We start from the raw sequence: 20,699 nt of genomic DNA on the forward strand, positions 1-20,699 counted from the left end.
AAGGGCTGATGTCATAAATGTGAATTAATGTCATATATATATATATATATGACAGATGAACAGACAGATGAAATAAACAGCATTAAATAAATAATTAAAAACAGGCACAGGTGTGACTAAATCTCTGGTTTTGACGCGTCTATACTGCCCCCTGCTGGTAGAGGGGGTGAACACGTTGTCTCCGGGTCTCCTCGCACACTCCATGCGGGGGGATACAGAGACTCAGAACCCTGGACCCCCTCGGTCCCTGCAGACGGATCCACGCGGCAGAAGGAACCACAGGTGACAGGTACGGAAAGCGAACTTCCCGGAAAAAAAACAACGCGAGCTGAAAACATTTGACTTGAATATAGTTTGTTTTCACCAGGCAGCGGTCGGTGTATCCATGCGAAATACATCGTAACGCACGCAGGGTGGGAAAATATATTCTTCATTGTTAAGTGTGATGAATTTGGCCTCGGTTAAGAATTAACTACAGAAATTACGTTACATTGTATATTAAAATAAAAAGGCTCCTTCATAGTTCACAAGAAACATTAAACTTACATGTTTTACCACAGGATGGCAGATCCTTTCCAGTTTGTTTCTTGCAATAACTGTTATTGACTTTATTATAACGCCATTGACTTTAAACCGTTCATGATAATATCTAGATCCTGTATTTTACCTTCACATTTCACAGAGTTTAATGTGGATGACCTGTCAATCATACATGTGCACTCATTGGGACCCTTTTAAGTTGTCTCTTTATGCTGAACAATATACAGTACATGTCATGTAAGTTACTTTAGAGAAACAAAAATAATCATATTTACGAGGTAATGGGACTTTTTATTTTGTAATGGTGTGTGTTCCATTTATTGTCATCAAATCAACTTTAGATTTTATTTTTAAAACCCTTTTTGGAAAAGTAGTGAAGAGGAAAGGGAGAGAAAGATGGACATGGAGGCAAAGAGCGAGGTCTCTGTGTTTGTGTGTCACCTTTATTCTTTACTCAGGGGAACGTTGTTATGTGTTTTTCTCGGAAAATATGATGGAAAGCTCCAGTTACCCAACACCGGTGTACGAGGTTTTGCCCATTTGAAACCGCCACAGCTGATGGGGTAAAGGAGAGCCCCTGGGGAGGGATTTCAACCAACAACCATCAATCCCAGGTGACGGACAGTTTCGGGATACTACGTGAGATGCTAACCCTTACCCTTCGGTCCAGAAATAGCTACAATGTCCACATTTAAGTGAATAAACAAGGCAGAAAGTGTAATATCTCATATTTAGCATATTTCTTCTAACTTTTCACCGATTTTCTGGTAATGTCAAACTTTCAATTGAACGCATCTGACTCTTCTCGTGGGTGCTCGTCTGTATTTTTTTCTGACCGTCTGTGTGTGTGTGTGTCTCTTATTGGCACAGTTTTACTGCTCCGGCAGAAAGGTAAACCTCAGCGACTGCTGGGATTTTAAAAAGTCCACACAGCCAGGTTTGTTTAACAGCAGGCGAGCTGAATGTTTGAAGCATCAATGTTTCACAGTGCAGCGCTGTGTGCTGGACAAGGCCGCCATTGAGGGCTGTGACGTGAGGTGGTGGTGGTGGTGTGAGGGGGGGGCTCAGGTGCTAGTTTTAGAGGGGTTTGAGAGTTGTTGGCCCACTGCTGCAGCATGTTGTGGATTAATGGAAATCTTCTGGAGATGAAATGCTGAAGTGACTGTTAGACTCGCTCTGGCTGCTGTTTTATTGTTCACGTTTGTGTTTGTTCCTCTGTTCTCTGTAATGTCGGCCTCACTGTGCCTGTAATCATTCAGCTCCGGCAGTGACAGGAGGGCTGTAAAAAAAAAAATGGAGCCAAAGGAGGTCATCGGGAAGTTTGCACAGGAACGATCCATTTATCCTCTCATAGGGAGGAGAAGGGGGAGAAGGGGGGGGTAAAGGCTGAGAGAGATGAATGTCCCGCTGTGTAAAAGGTTGGGGAAGTGGCCGCGTTATTTGTCTCTCACGCTCCCGCTGGGCTCGCGAGATGCTGTCGTTTTTTTTTGTTTCCCCCCCCCCCCCCCCCACTGGATATGATTTATTGATTCCATTAATTTCTGAATGGGAGGTCAGCACCGTTACCTCCTCAGATTGACACCTCTGTAGCCGGGGCCTAACTGGTACAAAAAAAATATCCCCAGCCGGTCGACACGGACACCGGCCACATTAAAGACGGGACATTTGGAAGCGCGGCGTGTGGAAGCGTGTTTTCCGCGAGAGGTTCGTTCTTGACCCCTTGAATCCACGTGGGTTCACCCACTACCTGAGTAGACAAAGGTTTTTTTTTTTACAAATGTACCAGCAACCGAACATTTCCAATGGAGGCTATTTTTTGTGCCGTTGGCGGGTTGCGGGTAAACAGCCTGGTGGCCATCAGCAGACTCTGGAGGCCGGGCCTTGTTTGGGCAAACGCGGTGTTTGTCCGAGCTAATTGGGTTTGCTGTTGACTCTCATTCCCCTCTGTCGTTTGCGCCTCGGTGATGCCGCGGCATGTGTGCTCTTTTCCTATTCGAGGGGCAGGAAGCGCCGAATAGCCTGATAAATGACTGGAGGCGGCGCTTTGAAAGGAACCAAAAGGGAGTCAAGTGGCTCCTGATGACACATCAGGCGACGCTTTATTCTGCATTAAAACATGAGAATATGTAGAAGAGAATATGTGCCAGTGTGTATTTTGTCCCATAATGAAACACACTTATTTGTAGCATACCTTGTGGATTTTGTGTTAAAAGTCCTGTGCAAAGCAGCCTGCTGTTTTTCAGATGTGAAAAGAACGAATAATCAGCGTGGAAGTCGCAGCACTTTGTTGAATCTGGTGTCGACCTCTCTCCGGTCCGTGGAGGTTTTGTGTGTCTGTCCGAGCGAGGACGTGTTTGTCAGTCTGTTCACGTGTTGCCCGATTACAGCCTCGAGATGACCTCATTTTTGTCTCTCTCTTCTTTCTTTTTTTACCAAAATAAAACACTGGATCTCTCCGTAATAACAGAACCACGCTCGCACACGGCAGACATGCCTCTCTACAGAGAGACTTAAGTCCGCTCTGCACAAACAGGAATGCTTTGCCCCCCCCCACCCACTTCCCTCCCCACACACACCCCTTCACCCCCCCCCCCCGCCCTCCCTCTCCACCGCCCTGCACACTCTGGTCAGTGTGCCACTGAGTGTCGATGGGTAACAACTTCTCTCTCACCATGTGAAGGACCTCGTCTCCCGGTTCAGTTTGGTGATGGTGGGCAAGTAAGTTGGATTTCCTGGTACATCTTATAAATTCATGCCTGTCTGTGTGGAAATATATTTATACATATTGGCTGTTTCTGTGAAATTACTTTTGTGTAGTCCTCTCTGTCTTTGTGTCTCCCACTTTTTGTGGCTGTTTTTCTGCCTCTTTCCTCATCGCGGGCTCATTTCTCCTTAAGTGATCCACACCATGAGCCCCCCCCCCCCCCCTTTCATTCCCATTCTTAGCGTGAATTGCTCTGTCTCCCTCTGCATCTGGCAATAACGTGTGTTATTGGTTCTGGTATTGGGGATGTTTCCTTTGTTCTGTCTGAGTGCTGTAATTGGCATCAAGACGGGTTTGGGAAAGAAAAGCGGAGGGTAAGAAATGCTCGGATCGATAGGCTCAGGCTGGATTCAGTTTTTTTTTCACTTTACCATTCAATGGATGAGCAATCAGTCTTTTTTTTTCAAACGAGAGCTAGATGTTGCACTGATTGCAACCACTGGTAACGTTCTTGGAATACTGGTGATTTTTATTTTTGACGAGGAGCAGCTTCGCTTCTTTGTCTTTTTCTGCCAAACTAACTGCTGGCAACAGGACTGGCACCACTATTTGATTAGATGACCAATAACACTTCATGAGAGTAGGGTATGAGCCATGAGAATACTATTCAAATCTCATTATAATATTAACAGATATTCTTTGTGTTTAATAAGATGAGACCCTACAGCATGTGTTGCATGTGTTGCATTAACCATTTAAATGCTATTAATGTAACCCAATAGTTTAAAAGACAGTCGGCAGAGCGGATAAATGTGAGGACACAAACTGTGATTACAAAATCTATGCCTCTAGTTTGTATTGCATGAACTTAAGCATAATGGCTGCACTGGTTTTCTTCCTCCCGACTTTATATCACATAGTCAACTCGCTCCACTCTGTTTAAATGGTGAGGATTTCAACCTGAGCAACAACAATAGTAATAAATAGTTGAAATGTAATTACCTCTGATACAATAACTGTCATTTTATACCGTTCTTACAAGGGTTATTGTAGCACATTTTTTAGTGATCTTGCACTTTCTCTGGAGCTCCACAACTCATCTCACTGGTTGGATGGAGCTTGATCAGTTGTCATGGAGATGGTTCAGTTGTCGTCACGTGACCTGAACGTGGGGCAAGTGGTATCATTTTATTTTGCCTTACTGCCTTGTAGTTCCTGATGAATCTGCTAGTAGTTTACTCCATATCCAGAAGATTTGATTACTACTCTCCATTCAAATGTTGAGCCATGTTTCCTCTCACTGACGTTTTGTGAAAGCTAAGTGCAAGTACTTTTTAAGGTATTCTATATTGGCCTCATAGGGCATTGAGGTTGTACATTTGTGTGTGTGTGAGAACTAATTATAGAATAACCATAAGGGGCTTTTTGTTATGTTTCTGGCCACAGTAGTCCCAGAGTTAACTCTGCTTTTAACTCCAGTTTGGTCTCCACCACCAAATTCACCAACTAGTAGTTGACCTGTAGTCTCGTCTTACGACCTTCCTTCTTCTGTTTTTTTTGGAAACAGCACTCGACGCTGTAGCATTTTCAGAGGTAGCTGTCCTACATGTCCCCCCCCCCCCCCCCCCTCGAAAGCGGAATCGAGGCGATGATGAGAGCACACAGGGGGGAGAGAGGAGACAGGAGAGAGGGATCAGTGCAGCTGCGTGCCTCTTTAGGATTCCTGCTCTCCACCTCCTCGAGCCGAGGGACAAACCTGGCATCGCTGGCTTTGGCAGAGCCCCCGGGCGGCCATTGTGGCGCGGCCATGGCGCGTTAGTGTGTCTTTTTAACTGTGGCTAAACTCAGTCCATTCACTCGTAAAAGAGAGCGCCCATTGGCAGATAGTTGGCAGGTTGCACAGAGAGGCCATTCACCCCGGTAAGGAAGGAGCTGAGAACACTGCTTTCGGAAATGGTCCTCTCTGAATATTTTGATGGAGAGCCTCTGGATGCCCTCTCAGCGGCCGCCGGCTCCGCCTGAGCTGACTTCCCTGCTCGTTAGTATAGCAGATTTTGGGCGAGTGTGTCTGAGCTGCCGCTGGATTGGACAGAGAATGAGGGATTTTTGGAGAGATTTGCTTTCGGCAGCAGCTGTTGTTTTGTAAACCCCCCCTTTTCTTTTATTTAGAAAGGTGTGTTTGTGTGTGGGTGGGTGGGTGTGGGGGGGGGGGGGGGGGAGGAGAAAAGGTCAAATGCTGGACTCACTCTTTTTATTGTTGAGGAACAATTTGCAAGGCTTCTGAATGAGGAATAATTACGTGTGATTAATTTCCCCCACAAATAGCAAAGAGGATTTGTCAAGACATGTAACATGCACACACGCTGTGTCTGAGCAGGCTCATTGTGTCGCCTGTGTATTCCAGCGGGAGGTGTTATCAAGCATTTTCAAGTGTGTTTTAGCGTCTTTTGTCAGATATATATACATGTAGCTCCCCACAATGGCTGTTTTGTTGGAAACAACGGAAGAGGTCTCGCTCATCCTGAGAGAATAAGAAAACAGCACCTTCCCCGTGTCAGCGCGGCGGCCCTGTCGGCGTATTCAAACCTTTCAGCGAGCTCCGTGGTCACATGGCTCCCATGCTTTACTCTCCACTCCGTTGCATCCCCTCTTTGCTCCAAGTGACACACACCGTGGGAGGGCTGCTTCAGTGTGCCGGAAGACAAAGCAGAGAGTGCCTGAATGGGGAAGTTCTTGAAATAAATGAAGAACTTCCCAAGAAAAAACACTCTGTTACCTTGATTTCAGAAGCATGGCGTAAAATGTGAAGACCAGTAACCGCCTAAAGTCTGAGGGTTGTTTCTGTTCCCAAAATTGAGCACAGTGATGGATTTTCCAGAAAGATTCTGTGCAATATATTATTCTACTGGTAATACATCTTATAGTATTCTTAGGCTGGTGTAATGAAATTTTCCTGTGCACCCCCCCCCTTCCCCACAGTCCAAACACAGCCAGGTCACATGCATCAGAGACTCTGTGTGACTCTAATCTTCTCACAGGTTGTTCGGGCTTCATGGTGTGTTTCCAACGCCTCCAGGAATTTTCGACACTTTCTCCACTTTATATCAATTCAAGTCTCTGTACTTTCATTTGTCGTTTACTTATTTATTTACCTTGCAGAGCACGATCAAGATAAATAATGTTTTTCTTGAAAAAAGCCCTTTTCACTCAACAGAAGTGTTGCACCGGGAAACAAACACCCTCATTAAATAAATCATAGGCTGATCACAGAGTGAGAATCTGCCTTTGAACACCCCCCCCCCTCCACCCCACATACACCCTCCGCCCCCCCCCCCCCCCCCTTTCCCAACCGCCTCCCCGCCCCTGACGGCCGGCCTCTCTAACTCACAACAAAAGGGAGGCCAGCGGTGAAGGCTCTGCTCCTGTCGCTTCATTAGGCAGCAATGTGAGACCCAGCAGGTTGGGAAACCTCTGCTTTCACACACACACACACACACTCCCAGACACACACATTCACTCCTCTTGGGGAGGCGGTAGACAGGCAGACATTCGCCCTCCTTCATTCTCAAGAGCTGCAATGAAACTAGTCAAAGCCGAACAAACCTGCCAAACTCTATTGCAGAAGAACTCTGCTTTTTCCAACTAATGGAGCATTTTTATAGGATTGGAACAGGATTTAAACTAGTAATTTGGTCATCAAACTGGTCCCACTTATTGTTCTCCAGAGACTTCAGCTGAATTGCTTTTCTCTCTGACTGAAGTGATAACTTCCGATAACTTCATGGCTTAAAAAAATATAGAAACAGAATTTGAATCGCAGAAATTCCAGGTGTCCTTCTTTCTTACAGCCTACATTACCCACCATCAGGCCAGCAGCGACTAATATCGCCATGACCCCGCTGGCGTGTTTATAAAAATTACACTGACTTTAGTGACATCACTTGAAGCCATCTATCTGAATTCGCGCCGCATCATCTCGCCCTGTGTGTGTGTGTGTGTGTCTTTGTCCGTATGTTCACACCGCGGTGAGAGCGCCGCTCCATTCGTCGCCCGTATCCCACCTGTCGGCCTCATGGTGGGAGATTTCTCAGCTCTTCACCGGGTGTTTGGCGCGGCGTCCATTTGACACTCGTCATCAGATCATCGTCATTGCGCGGGTCTCCATGTAGATCAGTGGGTTTTGACGTCGACACAAAAGGCCCTTCACGTGTCTCCTGGTTCAAAGTACTAGTACAAAGTGCTTCCATTTGGCGCCGGGCCGGTTTGTGAATAGCTCTCCTCGCTGGATGGCACCCTCGGTCTGAGAGTCGGCATCAGAGAGATTGGCGGCTCTGGCCTTTTTGAGGGGAATGAGCCGTGACACCAAAGGGCTGGACACCCACAGCAGACAGAGAGAGAGCTAAGGGAGGCACGAGGGGATGGGTTGGGGGGGGTCATTTATATGGATAGACAGGCAGACAAGGACCAAGGAATACTGTGCAGACATCTAATGTACCGTTTTATGTCCTCACAACGACCTCCGACTCCTCCTTCTTCCACCAGGTGTTTCCCGAGGACGCGATAGAAGACTTGATGTGGTTGTAACTATGGTTACGTCAGGGCGGAGGGCGTGGGCCCTCTCCCCCAGTGGGCTCGTGCTGGTCATCTGCTCGTCCGTGTGTCTGTCCCAGCAGCCTCGCATCACGCCGGCAGACTGCAGCACAAAGGAGCACCCCGTTGTCTCCTACCAAGGTGGGTCCCGTTGTCTCCTACCAAGGTGGGTCCCGTTGTCTCCTACCAAGGTGGGTCCCGTTGTCTCCTACCAAGGTGGGTCCCGTTGTCTCCTACCAAGGTGGGTCCCGTTGTCTCCTACCAAGGTGGGTCCCGTTGTCTCCTACCAAGGTGGGTCCCGTTGTCTTCCAGACGTTGCGTCTTTCAATGCTCCCCATTATGCATTAAGGAGGAAAAACGTGTCAAAGTGGTGCTTGTCTTCACGTTGCATCGTTGGCCTCTTGTGGCGGGCGCATCTTGATCCAGTCGCTCTCCGGGATGTCCTCCGTCTTTGACGTTAAATTAATAAATAACTAGTATTGCAAATGTGTGAGGCTTGTATTTACAATAGAGATAATCACATGGTGGTGTGTGTTGAAAGCTTTCGGCTGGTTGTGCTTCAAGTTTTATGAGAAATTAATAAATGTTTTGAATACACGGCCTCCTCAGCTGTCTAAAAACTGTGAAAGGGCCTTTGATGTTATTATTTTTGACAGGATGTCAGCTCCCATTCAGCTCAAAGTGTTCGACTGGCACACCGGGCCGCTGTTGTTTTGGATACATTCGTCCCACAAGCCGGGCCGTGCAATGAAAGGAACCAGCATTCATTTGGACACCAGCAAGTTGCTGTTAAATCCTTGGGAAGGATACAGTTTATTTGCACTTTATGTGCTGACTCAAAGAAGGTGTAATTACTCTTATTCATGGCTCCGTTTTAGGTTTCTCTGTCATCTGAGGTTTTTAAATCAAGTCCATCAAGCTTTCTCGAACAAAGTCAGAACGTGCTCTGCAAGGTAAAGAAATAAGTAAAATGGCGACAAATGAAAGAGACTGAATTTATATAAAATCTATCACAACGGGAGTCTTGTGTTCGCTTCTATTGACGTTCCTGTTAATATTGTGTTGATTGTGACGACCACGAGGAAAATCAAATCAATCCAGCCTTTTTTTTTACAACAATCAGAGAGGAGGAGCTGCAATTTTGTGTTGCAAAAAGCGTTTCAGTTTCCTAACAATCAAATCCACGTTTCGTCCATAAAGTTGAATCCTCCACCTGGTAGACGAGGGTCTACCGCGCCCCCTTCCTGTAGCGCTACCTGCTCACGTCTCCTCGTCCTGTGCTTCTCCTTCTTCTCCTTCTTCTCCTCTCCAGCGCTGAGGCCGTGGATGTCGGAGTTCTCCCACCCGGGGGTGAGGGACTTCTCTCGGCTGGCGCCGGACCTGAGCAGGAACCAGCTCATCGTGGGAGCGAGGTGACAACCGTGATCGACAACATCGTCAGGAATGATGACGCGGTCTGACCTCTGAACCTTCCTTAAAACGTCTCTCTTGCAGGAACTTCCTCTTCAGACTGAGTTTGAGCAACGCCTCGCTCATACAGGTGACCTTAAGGACGACCTTAAAGAGGTTTTTTCTTGACTTTCTTTAGTGCATTTGTCAAACCAACATATTTGTTCTTTGCCCCCCCCCCCCCCCCCCCCCAGGCGACAGAATGGGCCCCCGATGAAGATACAAGGCACTCCTGTCAGAGCAAGGGGAAGACCGAGGTTGTGTGTGTGTGTGTGTGTGTTGTCTCATGTGATACAGAAGGCTTCGGCCGCTCCTTTCAAAGTCCGACCTGAATGTTCCCGTTCGGTTGCCCGCAGGTGGAGTGTCAGAACTACGTCCGCGTGCTGCTGATCAGCGGGACGACGCTCTTCACCTGTGGGACCAACGCTTTCACCCCCGTCTGTGTAACCCGGCAGGTCGGCACACCGGGCCGAGCCGACGATATTAAGACTTTGAAGACATCCTTCCCCAAGTGTTAAAGACGCCTGTCTATCCTCCTGCCAGATTAGCAACTTCAGTCAGGTGTTGGACACGGTGAACGGCGTGGCCCGCTGCCCCTACGACCCGCGCCACAACTCCACCGCCATGGTGACGGAGCGCGGCGAGCTGTACGCCGCGACGGTGATCGACTTCTCCGGGCGGGACCCCGTCATCTACCGCAGCCTGGGCAACATGCCGCCGCTGCGCACCGCCCAGTACAACTCCAAGTGGCTCAACGGTGAAGAACCCCGCCCTCTTCGTCCTGGCATCACCGAGCCTCCCTCGCCGTCGGCCCTCTTTCACCCCCCTGGTCCGTTTCTTTTTCAGAGCCCCACTTCGTGTCCGTCTACGAGATCGGCCGGTTCGCCTACTTCTTCCTGAGGGAGACGGCGGTGGAGAACGACTGCGGGAAGGTGGTGTTCTCCCGCGTGGCGCGGCTCTGCAAGAACGACATGGGCGGGCGCTTCCTCCTCGAGGACACCTGGACCACCTTCACCAAGGCTCGGCTCAACTGCTCGCGCGCGGGAGAGATCCCCTTTTACTACAACGAGCTGCAGAGCACTTTCCACTTACCGGAGCAGGACCTGATCTACGGCGTGTTCACCACCAACGTGTGAGCCGCGTCCATCGATAACACGACCAGGCGCTCCTCTCCTGCGAACGGGCCTCAGTGCAACCCCCCCTGCTCCGACCATTTCACACCCCTCGTAACCCATCACGTATCAAGCATAGAAGCATAAATCCTCTGTGTTCACTTGACAATGCAATGGTTTTGTCTAGATTTTATTTAGATACATACACTAAAAGATGGGGATTATGGGAATTTCCTCTAAATGTCCTTTTTTAACGTAAAAGTGGTAATATCACAATGTAAAACTCCTTTAAATAACAAAAAGAAAATGCATTTATAATGTAACATCATATATTATAAAACTGAATATTATACATAATGCATCCATTTGGCAGCATCATTTGTGTGATTATGGTGGTTGTATGTAAGTTCCATCTATTACAAGGCATCATTTTCTTGAATTGGCATTGTGTTTTCTATGTTTAAATTACAGCCATTTGAGTATTTTTCCTTTTAGAAGTTGCAGCGTATGAAGCAAAAAAAAAAAGCACGATTTGTCTCCTTCTTTGCTATACCTGGTTGATGACTATGATTACGAGCCACTCATCTTTCTTTCCATCTTCCTTTCTTTCCTCCCTGAATGGCGGAGCGCTAACTGGGATTCTACACCCCCCCCCTCCCCCCCTCCCTCCCCCTTCTCCTCCAGGAACAGCATATCAGCGTCTGCCGTCTGCGCCTTCAATCTGAGCTCCATCACCCGGGCCTTCAACGGACCCTTCCGCTACCAGGAGAACCCCCGCACCGCTTGGCTCTCCACGCCAAACCCCATACCCAATTTTCAGGTAATTCGCACATGTAGACAACCAGATGATGATGGATGTGAAAGCTGTGTCCTTCCATTATTTTCCCCGGCTTTCTTTGTGCAAAGTTTTTTTTTTTTTTTTTTTTTTTCAAAAAACATTTTCATTTCATCTGGGCGTGCCTTGTACAGAGATAGAGATTGCAGTGGCACCTTTTTCCATCTTATATACAAAATGCTGCCAAAATAGGCCATTCCAGTTCATGTAACCTCTGCATTTTCAGAATATATATATTTTTAATTTCAGATTTGCATGTCCTTTGTCAGTAATGGCCTCCTGTGGCTGACATTGATGTTTCTCAAGAACGGTTTTAGTGACAAAACTAAGCCTTCGTACGGATCATCCCTTATATATCAGGATATATCAGCAGCTGCGAGGCTTCCTTCCTTGAACCTGCAGGCTCCTTTTTTTTAAACCCCCCCCCCCCCCCACTGTCGTCCCTCAGTGTGGCACGCTGGAGGAGGGGGGACCGGGGGGGAACCTGACCGAGCGCAGCCTCCAGGACGCCCAGCGGCTCTTCCTCATGAACGACGTGGTCCAGCCGCTCACCGTCGACCCTCTGCTCACCCAGGACAACCTGCGCTTCTCCAAGCTGGTGGTGGACATCGTCCAGGGCCGAGACACCCTCTACCACGTCATGTACATCGGCACCGGTGAGAGAGATTGGTGGACAGCTATCGGCGACAAAATACAAAAATACAACTGTGTTGCTGATTCACAACGTTTATCTTAAACCAATCAGAATATGGCACCATCCTGAAGGCTCTCTCCACAACCAATAAACGCCTCCGAGGCTGCTACCTTGAGGAGCTTAGGCCCCTCCCCCAAGGGCAAATTGGATCGATTAAGAGCCTGCAAATCCTTCACAATGACAGGTCTTTGATTGTTGGGCTTGATGACAGGCTGGTGAAGATCCCGTTGGAGCGCTGCTCCAGCTATCCGACTGAAAGGTATGATCCAGGAGACTTCTTCTCAAGCTTTAAGAGGACGAGAAGCCCAATCAACAGAATGGATCATAACCGAAGGAAACTAGTCCTGTCATTCTATTTGGATGAAGCGAATGTTAAAATCTAATTTCTACATTCCACCATTTATACGGAACAAAAGTGCTTCTGACCTGTCGCAGCATTTATTTGGGTGAAGGTGAATTTCTTTTTTGTCAACCCTCTTATCAGTCAGTGCACGGAAGCGCGGGACCCTTACTGTGGCTGGGATCACAAGCAGAAGCGCTGCACCACCATCGAGGAGAGCTCCAACATGAACCAGTGGACCCAAAACATCACCGAGTGCCCAGTAAGAAACAGACGCACAATTAGGGTTTTGGTTCTTTACTGTAAATAAATCATTGGCTTTCTATCAAGTTCTTCAGCAAGCAATCATTAAATATTGAATTATTTGGGGTTAAAAAACGTGACATTTTTAGAATCTAAAGGCAATTTCACATTGAGGTCATGGCCTCGGGTGATTTAAGCGAATGAGACTTATTCAGGTGCGTTTGGCTTTGACATTTAATCCCTTTCAAATCACCTCTGGAAGGTGAGGAACATGACACGGGATGGCGGCTTTGGTTTGTGGGCGCCGTGGCAACCGTGTAGCCACGACGACGGCGAGGGCTCCGTCAGCAGCTGCGCGTGCCGGTCCCGCTCGTGCGACGGACCTCTGGCTCGGTGTGGCGGGATCGCATGCGAGGGCCCGCTCATCCAGGTGGCGAACTGTTCCAGGTGCAGCCTCTTAAGCCACTACCACCTCGCCTCTCCGTCGTTTGACCTCAGACTGCATTTTTGACATTTAACATTCAACAGATTAAGTTTGATGAGAGTGGGGTTTTCACCTCAGGAACGGCGGCTGGACCCCCTGGTCCTCGTGGGGCCAGTGCAGCAGCAGCTGTGGCATCGGATTCGAAGTGAGGCAGCGGTCCTGCAACAACCCCTCGCCCCGCCACGGCGGTCGAATCTGTGTCGGCCAGGGACGAGAGGAGAGGTGAGGAGGAGGAGGAGGAGGAGGAGGGGGAAAAATGAAAAAAGGATGACCACCCGTGTCGCTTGGTTTCCAGGCTGTGCAACGAGAAGAAGCCTTGTCCGATGGCAGTGTCCTGGACAGCCTGGGGCCCCTGGGCTCACTGCAGTGCTGAATGTGGAGGGGGGGTCCACTCCAGGAGCAGAACCTGTGAGAGCGGCGACAGCTGTCCTGGATGCTCCATGGTACTGCAGCACTTAGAGAGTACTTAAAGAGCAAGCAGCCGTGGTCACTTATAAATGTGTTTGCATTCAGATCACGAATTAGGCCTTTTTAACTATTTCTATTCACGGCTGCTGTTTTCCGAGGAAGCCAAGTGAGACACAACCTCTGAGCTGTGTATGTTTTACAGGGGTGGGGGCAGAAAAGCACAGCACACTTTTGATATGGGAAAGATGCAAATTCATTCACACGCTCAATCAAAAGCCGTTCAGTTTTCACGTCCACGTCTAGTTCTCCTCATTCAAAGTCTGAAAACCTCTCAGTACAGAGCTCTAGTTTTGGTGTTGGCCTGCCGTCTGATTTAATTCAAAGTTGCTGCTGTAAAGGCAGTTTAGTCGAGTTATGTTTTACAAAATACTCTAAATCTCCACTCTCCATCATTGCAGTTAATTCTTTCGCTAGCTCACCAAGCCTTCGACACACATAACATCCGCTATTTCCTTCAATGACGTTGATGACATACTGTGATTTGATTGGTGTGATGCCAACGACGCTGTCCTGAGCAATCACAGGGGAGCATTGTCGTCACAATAGCCTCACCTGATTGGTTAATCACTCTTTGTTTGTTTTCATCAGGGGAGGCCTCAGCTTGGCCTCCTCACAGACACACTGCACGTACTGACCATGTTTTCAACGCTCATTCACCACATAGCATTTAGAGGGGCGCTGTTTTACACATCATAAAACGCTCAATGACGAATGAAGAGAGACAAACTGTGTTTTTATTAAATTATTAATCATTAATGAGTTATATTCTGAAAAACTCCTTCGGCTCTCCAGGAGTACAAGGCCTGTAACCTGGAGGCCTGCCCCGAGGTGCGCCGCAACACCCCCTGGACGCCCTGGATGCCGGTCAACGTCAGTCAAGACGGGTCCCGGCAGGAGCAGAGATTCAGGTACACCTGCCGGGCGCTGCTCCCCGAGCCCCAGCAGCTGCAGCTGGGCAAGAAGAAGACGGAGACCCGGTTCTGCCCCAACGACGGGTCCGGAGCCTGCCAGACCGACGGTGAGTACTGAGAGCGAAGGGGAGAGCACTCTGAACAGTCGCGGGAGGCTTCGCCTCTCCTTTGCCTTCACTCTGACAGACAAAAGATGGCAATCATTGGCAATTTGGGGGTTTTATCCTAAATCGGTAGCTGAGCAGTTGAAAATGTGATTTCAACGTGTCATATTTCTTCCGTCCACACAGAAAACCTTTTAGAAAGTCGTCCTCATTCATAAGTAAATCATTTCTGATTCTGGGTACTGTGTGTGTGTGTGTGTGTGTGTGTGTGTGTGTGTGTGTGTGTGTGTGTGTGTGTGTGTGTGTGTGTGTGTGTGGGTGGCAGGTATAACGGAGAGCTAGTTCATTTAATTTTCGCTCAGATTAAGCCTCACTAATTAATGTTTCATAACAGAGTAAGGGAATTAAAAGATGCAATCATTTGTTTCATATTTAAACGTTTTTCATTCAGCAACTTAAAGATGTCCGGATCAACTTTCACTAACTAACTCAAAGTCAGCTGACGCGCTGCGTGTGTTCTCCAGCTCTGGCGGACGACTTGGTGAAGGTCAGCGGGCGCACTCTGTCCCAGCCCCAGGGCGTGCGCTGGGGATTGTGGGAAACGTGGTCCAGCTGTTCCCAGCCGTGTTCCAGGGGCTTCCGAACCCGGAAGCGTAGCTGCTCGACCGCGGAGGGCCGGACCAACCCCGGCGCCTGCGTGGGCTCCCCGGTGGACTACCAGGACTGCAACGCTCAGCCGTGCCCAGGTGCCCGGGGGGGGGGGGGGGGCAGGGGGGGGCAGTGTAGCGGCTGAACCGTGAAACCCCCAATAAAGTGTGTGTCACATCGCTCCTGTCTGTGTTGCAGTGAGCGGGTCCTGGTCCTGCTGGTCCTCCTGGTCCCAGTGCTCGTCCAGCTGCGGGGGCGGATACTACCAGCGGACTCGCACGTGCAGCAACCCGCCCCCCGCCAGCGGGGGGGACATCTGCATCGGCCTGCACACCGAAGAGGCGCTCTGCAGCACACACGCCTGTGAAGGTAATGAAATTCACCATGAATTGCCTCCCTCCATTGACCATGGTTGTTGGAGCCTATCCCAGCATGCATTGGAGGAAGGCTGTAAATGAAATTGCACGCTCTGTTTGACATTTTTTTCAAGGTATCAAACGCTTCTATCAAAGTACCACTAGAAATCCCCTTCCGTTCCTGAGCTCTTACAAAGCCGGCAGTATTTACTAATGTTTGTTGGTGACGTGCAGGTGATGCATCTATAACACAGGGAATAGAATAAGAAGATCAGGATCCAAAGGCAGCCTTTTTCATGCATGTTACTACTATGCAATCTCGCCATTTTCTTCTAAAGTCACGGCGTTCCATTTAGACTTTGTTTATTGCACGTGAAAGAAAGACCTCACTGCTCCTGTCCCCTCAGATTGGGGTGAATGGACGGGCTGGGGGGACTGTGACAAAGAGGGGCTGCAGCATCGCACTCGGCCCTGTGGCGAGGAGCGCGGCGCTGAGGCCGGTCTCTGCCAGGGTAACGTCACCCAGTCCAGGCCCTGCCAGCCTCATGAGGTGCCAGGTAAGCACTTGCCTCAGTCGACAAATTGGCGGAATGAAATTGGCCGCGCGTAGCTCACTGCTGCAGACTGTTGCTGATATAAGCCGGAAAAATCCAGATCCAAAAGTTTAATCGGGTGCAGTAAGTGCTGACTTGTTCGCTCTGTGTAGCAATTAAAAAGAGGAATTAACCGGGGCGTCAGCATCCTGCCTTGAGAACAGCGAAGCCTTTGTCTTTTCCTCATGTGGTGAAGAAAAAGACAAAGCTGAAGTGATTTTCCTCCATGTTCTCCATGTTTTCATTTCTCTTTGTCTCCCTCCAGTTATTTTACCCGGACAAGAGGACCAGAGCTGTGGAAGTGAGTAAAAACAAGTGACCGCTCTTTTTCAGTGCCCCCCCCCCCCACATTTTTTTTCTTTTCTATGTGCTAATAATAACTTGGTACTGCTACATGTGGAAAGTCGCAAAGCTATTGGCTTTTCCCTCTCCGGTGAGCATATTACGATGGTTCTTCTCACGCGAGCTGGCTGGGGTAGTCATTGGTGTTTTGGTTCTGGAGTTGCACAGCAGCCAGCCAGTGGCCATCATGTCTCAGTATGATGGAGGTTCCTCCTTTGCCGCCTCGTCGGCTGCGGGGCCTCGGGGTGTTAATGGCGGTCGGCAGAGAGTGTCTCTCCGAGGCTTTAGTGATGGTATTTGGGGGGGTTGGATGGGTTTAAAAAAGACAAAACTGTCTTAACCCATTGAATGCTGAACATTGGCCCCGAGCCTCCATCAGGCCAAGCTTTCCCCTCGACTTGACGCCACTGGAAACCACGAGCCATTTGCCGTGGATATTCCTGTTCCCCGGAGGAACGCCACTGTTTATTGCCTATCCTAAAATAAAACACCAACGTCCGACTGTGAGGCGTACAACTCCGAACGGAGGATTTTCATTTGTCTCCCCTCCCAGCCTTTACCTTGTTCCAGTTGGTCGCCGTGGGCGCGGCCAGCTTCTTCGCCGCCGCCCTGCTGTCGGCGCTGGCCTACACCTACTGCCGCCAGCTGAGCCGGCCGCCCGCAGAGTCGGGCGTCATCCACCCGAGCACCCCCAACCACCTCGCCTGCAACAAGCGGGGCAACGCCACGCCAAAGAACGAGAAGTACATCCCCATGGAGTTCAAGGTGGGCCCGGGCTCGTTTGCGCAGCGGCGCTCTCGGTTTCCGTCGCCTTAGTCACTCATCATCTTTTTAATGTCCCCCGCGCCGCAGACGCTAAACAAGAACAACCTGCACGTCAACGACGAGACGTGCAACCACTTCCCCTCCCCGCTGCCCTCCGGCAACATGTTCAGCACCACCTACTACCCGCCCAGCCTGGGCAAGTACGACTTCCACCCGGACTCGCCCTGCAGGACCTACATGCACAGCTGAGGGGAGGTCAGGCACCAAAAAACAACCGGTCATCTGCACTCACTCATTTTTCGTAGATTCGCTGTCACGTTCCAGTTAGACGACATGTTAAAGACTCAGTTCACACATTAGATCCGTGCATGCAGATTGTTTGAAAAAATAGAAATAAAATGACATTCTTTAAAGAATTCTGCTGAATTTCCAGGACCATGTTGCCTTTACGTAACATCATAGATTTTTTTTGTCCTTCATGAGTCGCTTCAGTTTAAAGGTTTGGAGCAAGCACTGTGTGTTGCCTCATCGTAGCCTCATACCACCAGACAAACTTCTGCAAAACTCCTCTTTTGTTGGAGGCAGAAGAATAAGTGGCGACACGACGTGCCGATCGTGCAGTCGGGCCCTCGGGTGCAGCAGACCTCTTGGGCCGCGCGTGGATCTGGATATCCGCTGGACTGAGAAGAGACTCTATTGCTTTTCCTTTTTCCTCGTTGTCAGCAGGTCGGTTCAGCGGACTCACTTATACTGTAAGATATTTTATTGGGATTGACTTCAGTTAAGACTTATATCTGTGATAAAAAAAAAAAAACATGAAAAGGAGACACAATTGTAATAATTGTTCCATCACTTCATCCCTCACTGTGTGAATGAAACAATCAACTTCTGAATCTGTAACGATCTTACAGATTTCTGGCTTATTAGCTTTCATTAAAATGTTTAGCAGGATCCACGATCAAAAACAACACAGAAGTGTGGATAATATTAATTATTGTATGTGAGTACGCAGATTTGAATGGATGCATTATTCATGTAGTTAACATATGGGGCATGTTTTTGGCAGTCATTTCTTCTGGATGTTGCATTAAGGTTATTGTTTCATAAATCACAAAAAATATTATGCAGCTATTTTCAGAGGCTCTCACCATAAATCAGCCACAAGCTTCTGAGCTGCAGTGCAGTGAAACACAAAGGTATCGATGTGATGGTTTCAAGTCTGCATCTAGTTTTTATGGTTCACTGAAAATAATGGTAAACAATGGAGACCCAAATGCTAAACGACACTGCTTTTCAACGACACTTTTATTTCACATTGTACAAAAGCATTGTGTTTAAGAGCCCCAGTTGCTATTATTTCCATATATGTGAATGTGAGAATGTTTCCTTTGAGTGACACATCTTGTAATCAGGGGTCAGTCATTTTAGAAATATTTCAAAGAAGAATCCTGAAAGAAACGGTTTAAAGTGGTAAAGTAAATCAATACAAATCAGTTTATTATGATTAGCATTGATATTATGCATCAATACACTAAAATGCCACAATTAAGCTCCCCACCACCTGTTTTTAGTTACAAGTAATATTGTTGTTTACAGTAAAACATCTTGGGAATTAAAACGTAAAAAATCAAATATATGTAACGCTAACAAATAGCCCAAAACAGAACGCTCTTCACACAGTACGGGATTGCTAGTGTTTAAGCTATTCAATGCTGTAAATTGTATATCTGCATATCGCAAATTCCTAAATTGTAAATACTAAGAACTGAATTTGTGTGTTTCTTCATCTGCAGTGTTATGTTGAATGAAACAAATGACCATGATGATGTGTTTTCACCTTTGGGTGCTTATGAATAAGTGGTCGCATACGCTGACTCACTATGTACAACATTTTTTGTATGTATTTGGCTTAAATAATGGGAATATTGATTTTTAAAGAGGCGTTGTCACCCTGTGCGGTGACAGGGAAGGTTGTGCTTGGTATTTAAAGTCAACGGATCCCTAGAATTGATTTGTTCCCCCAAAGCTTCTCTGCTCTTATAATATGATGTGAATCTGACTTAACACTGCCTTTTGGACACTGTGAACTTTTGGTACTCTATATTTTTGTATAATGTACTCTGTAAAAAACAAAAAAAGATAAATAAATACATTTCGGTGCCAATCTATCATGGTTTATCCATGCTAATAGCGTAACCACCGTCTTAAAAACATCAACACAAGGTTGTTTTTTTACTTCAAATATTTGTGGATGTAAACTACTGATAGGGAACGTAATCAATATATATAATTCATCTGCCACAGCTTTTTTGTTTTTCTCCAGTCAGCCATGTTTAAGTTGGATTTTGTTTTTACTGATACACAAGCATGAAGACAAGGTTACACGATGATTTATTTTAGGGACCACGCTTCCCCCGTGTCTTCAATAATTGACGTTGCTTTAGACGAGCACGCCGTGGAGTCAGGTCTACCGCTTTGTCCTCTATATACGGTGGTGATATTTCTATTTTTCATGTCGAGAGATCTTTGCTGATGAATAATAGAACCAGAAAAACAACGCATACCGGTGCAGTGATTTATTTACACGGGTGAATCAGTGAATCAGTTGTCGGGCTGCGACTGGGAGAAACATGTGGAAAGAAACCACTCGTATTTATATTTGCATATAAGCCCACAGATGTCCCACAAATTCACTGGTAATAAACTCATTGAGCCCACATGGAAGGATGTTCTATGTGAGAGAGGTCTGCATATGCGGGACACCTGCATCAGGTGATGTTGAGTTGATTGTCACACCATTGCTTGATCACAGCGGTAAAAATCAGAGGATAGGATGCAAAATGTGACTACTGGGGACTTTGTGGGGTTGCTTCGTCACCTCGTTCCTATTAAATATTCGTGAGGTTGTCTCAAGAGATTCCTCCAGAGCCGGGGAAGGAAAGTGGTGTGCCCGTGGAACTTTATTCTCGCACACAGGTACTATAGGCGGAGACGGATATATAAAAGCATAGCAACAAAGACATTTTGAGTCCGTTTGTCCACAAAGTGAGTGCAGAGACGCTCAGGTGTGCAGCACTCAACGTCCAAGATTATATCTTCTTGGTTATTCTTGTCCTCCTGAAGGGTCAAAAGAAAGGGACGCAGGGTTGCAAATGGCTTCTGTTAAAAGGAAGCTGAATTCCCGCAGGGCCTCTTGAACCATTAAGTGTGGAATTATTGGCACTGGAACCAAGTGTGCTTAAATTCAGAGGTAGCAGCACATGGCAGTGGGCCCTTCAAACCACTTCGGCCGCTCCCACGGTTGCTTCTATTTGATAATGCTGCCATCTGATGGGCAAAGAGAAAGGCAGCATATCCTCTCACGCTGTGTTATAGCACTTTTACAAATTTGATCTGCGGCTAAAATAACATTGCCTTTGGTCACTAAGTGCTCCAAAGATCTATAGGACGATTTTGTTTTCAGTCTACAGCTCAGTCTGCTTGGAGGTATCATCAGACACTAACACAGAAAATGTGCCAGA

General features: G+C 47.7%; 1 protein-coding gene across 2 annotated transcripts; it reads left to right on the forward strand.

The window, feature by feature from the left end:
- The first annotated feature begins 3,174 nt into the window (after positions 1 to 3,174).
- Positions 3,175 to 19,346, forward strand: LOC119215840 (semaphorin-5B-like). Of its 2 annotated transcripts, XM_037468309.2 has the most exons (22): positions 3,175 to 3,258; positions 7,787 to 7,975; positions 9,147 to 9,246; positions 9,329 to 9,374; positions 9,478 to 9,540; positions 9,640 to 9,738; positions 9,827 to 10,040; positions 10,130 to 10,415; positions 11,080 to 11,215; positions 11,679 to 11,886; positions 11,976 to 12,183; positions 12,409 to 12,526; positions 12,770 to 12,954; positions 13,070 to 13,213; positions 13,287 to 13,434; positions 14,252 to 14,477; positions 14,999 to 15,220; positions 15,321 to 15,491; positions 15,886 to 16,035; positions 16,337 to 16,372; positions 16,967 to 17,178; positions 17,266 to 19,346. In XM_037468309.2, exons 2-22 carry the CDS (start codon positions 7,831 to 7,833, stop codon positions 17,425 to 17,427), a joined length of 3,279 nt encoding a protein of 1,092 aa, XP_037324206.2. In that variant the 5' UTR covers positions 3,175 to 3,258; positions 7,787 to 7,830; the 3' UTR covers positions 17,428 to 19,346. The 2 variants fall into 2 exon arrangements, with proteins under 2 accessions (XP_037324206.2, XP_062417400.1); XM_062561416.1 differs by lacking the exons at positions 3,175 to 3,258; positions 7,787 to 7,975 and adding an exon at positions 8,113 to 8,125.
- The last annotated feature ends 1,353 nt before the right edge of the window (positions 19,347 to 20,699 follow it).

This window comes from Pungitius pungitius, chromosome 3, assembly GCF_949316345.1.
Source record: "Pungitius pungitius chromosome 3, fPunPun2.1, whole genome shotgun sequence".
NCBI classification, from domain to species: Eukaryota; Metazoa; Chordata; class Actinopteri; order Perciformes; family Gasterosteidae; genus Pungitius; species Pungitius pungitius.